The 6,679-nt window shown below is 28.6% G+C and overlaps 1 protein-coding gene across 1 annotated transcript; it reads right to left on the bottom strand.

Annotated features, from left to right (window-relative positions):
• Positions 1–316: 316 nt before the first annotated feature.
• LOC108775497 (uncharacterized) lies at positions 317–5,564 on the bottom strand. The gene is made up of 3 exons (XM_018541879.1): positions 5,456–5,564; positions 1,623–1,703; positions 317–807 (listed from the first exon to the last, which is right to left on the bottom strand). Exons 2-3 carry the CDS (start codon positions 1,668–1,670, stop codon positions 544–546), a joined length of 312 nt encoding a protein of 103 aa, XP_018397381.1. The 5' UTR covers positions 1,671–1,703; positions 5,456–5,564; the 3' UTR covers positions 317–543.
• Between the last annotated feature and the right edge of the window lie 1,115 nt (positions 5,565–6,679).

The raw sequence follows: 6,679 nt of genomic DNA, 5'->3' as shown, positions 1-6,679 counted from the left end.
ATTTTATTCAAACCTATCAAGGCAATATTTTTCACAATAAAATTACTTACAGATTTAGATTCTTTTTAATATTTTATTATTAATATTCTTAAAAAGATGCTTATTAAAAAATTTAAAAATTATTAAATTGTCAATAAGACTGAAAAAAATTTTAGCGCACAGTTTACGGAATCAGATATATATTATATATATAATATTTTAACCGAATGAAGCATTTCTCTTATTTAATTATATTTAATTATACTTTTAAAAGTATTAAAAAAATAAACTGTGTAAATAATTATTAAATTATTAAAATATTTATTATAAATTCCGTTTAATCTAAAGCAAATGATACATATGAAATTTCCTTGTGCATAAACACTTTCAATTTATACGCTTGACTAAACAAAATGATGCGAATCGTTTAAACCACTAACTACCACGCATCCACGCACTTTTAGTGTTCATATTTCAAGATTTCAACGATAACCGCAATGAAAGCGTAGTTATCCGGCATGTTTAGTATTTCTTTTATTCTTTCTTTTTATTATTTGTAATAGCTTAACTAAAGTTGAAGCGACGTTTTCCGTCGAAACGAAATCCATATGCGGCACTGTTCGGCGCATCAACCAATGCAGGATTTCGATATTGATGGAAGGATCCATGAAGATGGGGCGGTCTTACGGCGTTTTGCTCCTCGTCTTGCGTACCTTTCAGGTAAAACGCTTCGAACTGACCTTCCGGTAACAGAATATCCTTTAGGGACTTATCATCAGGATCATATGCCGATGTGAGGATGATTAACGCGATGAAAAAGCAAAATACCTGCAATAATGCTATCTTTATCAATTGCCATCAAGAATTGCAACGTGAAAACGATAGATAACAACTTGTAAAATTAAATTGAAGGAAATTAACGGAGATGCAGTTCGTAAAATCACAAACGTCAAATCTTCAAAATTAAAAATTTACAGAAAAGTTAAAGATTTAATTTCATGAGATAAATTAATATCAAAGGGCTAATGCTATGATATAAAAAATAACTGCTTGCATGGATCACTTTCTCGTAATAATTACTAGATCAATAAATATATGCTAAAAATTGAAAATAAGCTAACTCAGCAATAACCCGATTAAAAATTGAATGAAGATATTTTAAACAATAAATTTTTTATGCAGTGTTTTAAAATGCTTATAGCACCATTGTTAAATTACTCAATTTAATTTGTGATCTTATTATTCCATAGCCTCAATTTTAGCAGCAGTTTAAAGAACTAAAAAAGACATTATCTAAAATTTATATAGATAAATATTATTATATAGATACCCAGATCCCTCCTCGACTGTATTTGGCAATTTTCCGTTTATTTGAGTTATTCACATAAGTGAGTAATAACTCACAGTTTAGTTTAACTTATTATTATTTAAACATATTTTAATTTAAACACAACCCTCACACATTTCCTGAAATAACGACATAATCCACAGTATAATCGATAGAATAACAAGTGACACCTTTTTTTACAACAATTTAACTATTTACGTATGCGATGAATCTTTTTTATCATTACCGTAATAAATGGAACACTGTCGTGATGCTAGGTGATAATTTTCAGTAAATACTAAACAATTATACGTACCAATAAAATGTTCCGATCGTTCCATATCATTATCATTTTCCGTTCCATTTTCCTGACCGTATCTCTCGCGCGATCAAGTTACTAAAATAACAAATAACGTTTATGTGACATACAACGATGAGCCTTGTCAGCATAACTCTCTCGACTATTTGATGAAACAGGGAAAGCGATAAATCCGGTCTCTTACCATTAATTAATCGCACGCTATGCCACGTGCATAAATTAGCAGTTTTTAGTTGTAATTTATATTAGTTAAAAAATCTGTTTCTTTGTCCATACATGCATTTGCGTTTGATGTTAATGACCACGAATACGCAGTGATATAATTCAATGCAGCGTGCAGAACGTGAACATTACCTCGATTCGCATGAGATAAATCTAGACTAAAATACATCCTGTGTATAATATAACAATGATACATCCTATAAAGTAAATATATACATGTGATACGTAATATAACAATAGACCTAGTAGCAAAATCTAAAATTAAAAAATGTAAAATGATATTTAATCAAAATAATAAATAGCAATTCTAATAAAAGTAAAGAGAGAGAGAAGAGAGATAAATGTCCTAAATCAAAGAAAAAATATTAGAGATAACGCAATAAAAAAATTCAAAACAGTTTAACCATTTACAATAAATTTGTAGACATTTAAATATATAGACATGTAGATAAAATTAATGTAATTTTAAAGAGATATTTCAACACTACCGGTTATTCTTTCATAAAATTCTTTAGCTAATTTTGAGTCGATCTTTCCTTAGCATGTCAAGGTAATAATCACTTTCGATCTATAAACAATTGTTAAAGAAAAAGAAAGGATGATTTTCCACGAACTTCAAGAAACCAAATAAATAAAAACGTTTATATATTCTTTGATTAATCTCAGATGCAATTTTCTTTGATGAAATTTTAACTGAGACTTGATATATTGACAAAGATATATGACATAGAAGATTGAAAAATTACAATGATCTATGATCTTTCCTCTACATTCTGAGGGAAGACCGACTCAAAGTTGATTAGAGGGAATCTATTGTTAGAAAGAAAATCACAATTTTTGGAGCACTCTAGATACATTAACCATATCGCGAAGTGCGTCATTTTGAACGCGGATCTCCACATATCCGATCTAAAATCATTTTTTTACGGTCGTTCTCCATTCTCCGTTACGTATGTGCACATACCTTGACCGTTTACCTATTGCGAAACAGGCCGTTAACGAAATGTAATGCCTTTCGCAGTTGCGCGACCAGCTGCTATTGTTCTAGGTAATCGTTCCAAACACGCGAAAGCAATACAAAAATGTAAAAAATTCTAAGGAATTTCCGTGAAAATATTAAAGAAAGCTCTTGATATAAAACCTTCCAAAAAATCGAAATTTGTTTTATTTCATACTCTTATAATAGAACATTTAAGAAATATGTTCTGAAGATATTATAGTAAAATTTGAAAAATTGATTATTAAAAATGACTATATTATATACGATTTTTTATAAATATTTTCTAAAGATGCCTAAGTATATGTAAGAATTATTTAATAATATTTATGCTCTTATATAAAGTAATAATGAAAATTAAAAATACACCAAAGACCCATCGTCTATATAATTATATAAACAGCGATTACATCGAAGCTAATTCACATTAGTCAATCACATCTTACTAGAAATATTTTAAATTATTCTTACATTTTCTGAACGCTACAAAAATTTTGGTTTTTTACAGTTCAGAGAATGTAAAAAGAAAATTCATCTACTTTAATAAATAAAAAATAATGTTCACAATGCACGAATTAATCGCACGTACTTTTCAATCAACGCAAAATCCATTTCCTTTTTATAAATTTTTAATTGTACGTTTTAATTGCGTATCATAATTGCATGTCTAATTATATATTTTAATTATATTAATGATATTGAAACTCGAAACAGATCACGAGAGAGAAAAATCGTTTCTCATACGTCGCTTTCCTTCGAATACAAAATGAAAATTGTTATTCCACGAAGAGAGCCGCCAAATCTCGATCGTTCTCGCGTTGGGTAGAATTTAATATTTATATATACCGCTAATCGCATCTGATCATACATCTACACTTCGCGAGATCAGTAAGTAAATAGCCGTAAAATAGCGATTACACAGTGTCCAATTAGGGATCAAGAGATGATCCGCGGAGCACGAAAGCGAAAGTGTTTAAGCAAGGCGTGACGAAACGAAGCGCACACTTCGTCAAACCACTCGTAAATTAAACGAAAATAATGCGCTGATCAATCGCACTTTTTTAGAAAAATATATTGATATTATTCTTTTATTCTCTAAAGTCGAAAAAAAAATTTTTTTTCAAAATAGAAAATACATTCCACTGCAGTAAATTAAAAAACCGCGCTCGATGCACGTGGGTTAATCGCGCTTTGTTAGAAAAGTTTTTTATTCTTCAAACTCTAAAAAAAGTCTTTGTTCAAAATAAAAATCTTACTCTAATAAATAAAAAAGATATGCGAAAAGTACTGTTGGAAGAATCAATTTTGCGGATTGATACTATTCTCTCTACACTGTAAAAAAAAGTATGTCAAATTATTTAATAAAATGTGTGTAAAAATTACACAATTTATAATGGAAATTAAAACATGTGCATGTTTATAAAATTGTATAATAATACATTGTGCAAACGTTTGGAAAAATGCATGAAGTAGTAACATGCACGATCTGAGACAAATACTTATTATTCGATAAAAAAATACATATATTAATTATGTTAAAGTATTGTAAGATTAAAGTATATAATAAGACATGTGGTATTCATTGATAAAATATTGTTTTGAACGTATCTTCTTATTCGACAAAGAGAGAAAGATATATAGAGAGTTACACTAGTTCTATGTTGAACATACCTATAGCTATGTTCCCAAAAATAATGCGGTTGTTACCCGCATCATTCATTGAAAATTTAATATCATGGAAAGTATGGAGAAACGCGTGTATATCTACATTGTTATTATCGTTACACATTAACTTAATTATATATTTACTTAATACACATGTAATGATAACAATGTAGACATGCGTGCATATACATGCATATATGTACACTTCTAAAATATTTCAAATAATAATATAAACAAATATTCTGCAAGAGAGCATTTATTTGAAGAGAAGAGAAATATATATCTATATATACATACTCACACACACAATTTATAGATTTGAAGTAAATTTCTTTGTTGTAGAATATTTTTTTGCTTTATTACTTAAAATATTTTAAAAAATTTGATATATATATGGCATATATTTGTATACACAATATATATGATATACAATTTGTAAAATTTTTAGATAATAATATAAAAAAATAGATATTCTGTAAGAAGGAATTGATTTCAAATCTCTAAATATATATATTATATATATATTTATTTATTGATAGATTTAAAATAAATAAATATAGATATATAAATTCATTTTTAGATTCGAAAAAAATTAATTTATTTCTTATAAATATATTGTTTTATATTAATATCTAAAAATTTTACAAATTATGCATCATAAATATTATACAAATTTAATAACATATAATTTTGCATACTTAAAATGTTGTATAATTTTGACAATGTCAGGAAAGTAGTTAAAAAGAGGGCATACATATGTGTGGATACGTGTATGAGGACAAAAATTATAACACACATTACATACAATATTAATGTGCACACATATCAAAATGCCCTGAGCGTAAAATTGTAATTGAATTACATTAATTATAAGTTATCCAAAGTGAACTCTGAAAACAGAATGTCTAGGAAATCGCACGCGCGAGGAGCTTCTGAAAAGACTTACCGAGATATCGCCGCGGAAAAGTGAAAGCCAGCAAATGACGACGGTGGTAGTGGCACGCGTGACAGATACGGATTTCGATCGACAGCCGCCTCGCTCCCGGCCTTGTCGTGCCCGCGCGTCCGTCGAGATGGAAACCACCGCCGCTGCTGCCGGCGCGTATCCCCCGTCTGCAAAAACGGAAGTCGATGAAAGTGGAAAACGGGGTCCGACCGTGTGCCGCGCGCGCACACATTCGTTTTTTGCCGCGCTATCGACAGCCGACCAATCGGATAGCAACGCGCGCTTTGGATCCGTGATGGACACGCGTATCTCCATCGAGCGGATAAATCGTCCTTTTTCTGTTCGATATCGCTTTTTAGGTACACTTTGCTTTTGCACCATCTCTTTGCTGCCACGTCGCGTCGGTTCGACTTGCGGTGAATCAAAAGTAATTCAATGCGACTTTACGTGGAGATTTCACTACTACCATCGAGTAGTAGCTCGTTTTTGCCGAAAAAAATGATTATCGGGGAAAGAAAGTTCCGTTTAATTTGTTCTTCATTGATATATAATAGATACAGGCAAAAAGACCGTAAAACAAATATAAATCCAATTAAAAAAAGATACGATACTTATGACTCTCTGATACAATGTATAATACAAAGTTTTAAAAATCTCGCTTCTGTGACAGTACAATAAGAGAGACAAAAAGCAATTTAAAAAATTAAAAATTAAAAAATGGTTAAATATAATATATATAATAATCAATAATTATTATTATATTTAACAATTATTATTATTATTATTTATATGTACATATACATTAATAATATAATAATAATACGTCAATATTTAAACATAATATTACATATAATTTTTTAATATATAATATATAATATTTATATTTTAATGTATTAAAAATATTATATTAATGATATTAATAGAAACAAAAGTAAATTAAACAATCAGAAACTTAAAAATCGGATATAATATCCAAAAAATTATTATTAGATATTAATAGCACGTTAAGAGAATATATAATTATTAATATTATGTATATATATATCAAAATTCTTTAAAAAATTTATATACATATTATATATGGAATATGCATACATATATACATATATTAATAATTGATACATTCAATTTATATAACTCATTAATATTTTGATTAGATATCAAAATAATAAAATAATTAATTGAAGATATTGCAACATTCAATTGTAAAAGATTAATAACGCA

The sequence above is a fragment of the Cyphomyrmex costatus genome, unplaced genomic scaffold (assembly GCF_001594065.2).
Source record: "Cyphomyrmex costatus isolate MS0001 unplaced genomic scaffold, Ccosl1.0 scaffold30, whole genome shotgun sequence".
NCBI classification, from domain to species: domain Eukaryota; kingdom Metazoa; phylum Arthropoda; class Insecta; order Hymenoptera; family Formicidae; genus Cyphomyrmex; species Cyphomyrmex costatus.
This window is presented reverse-complemented; position numbering and strand designations above follow the sequence as displayed.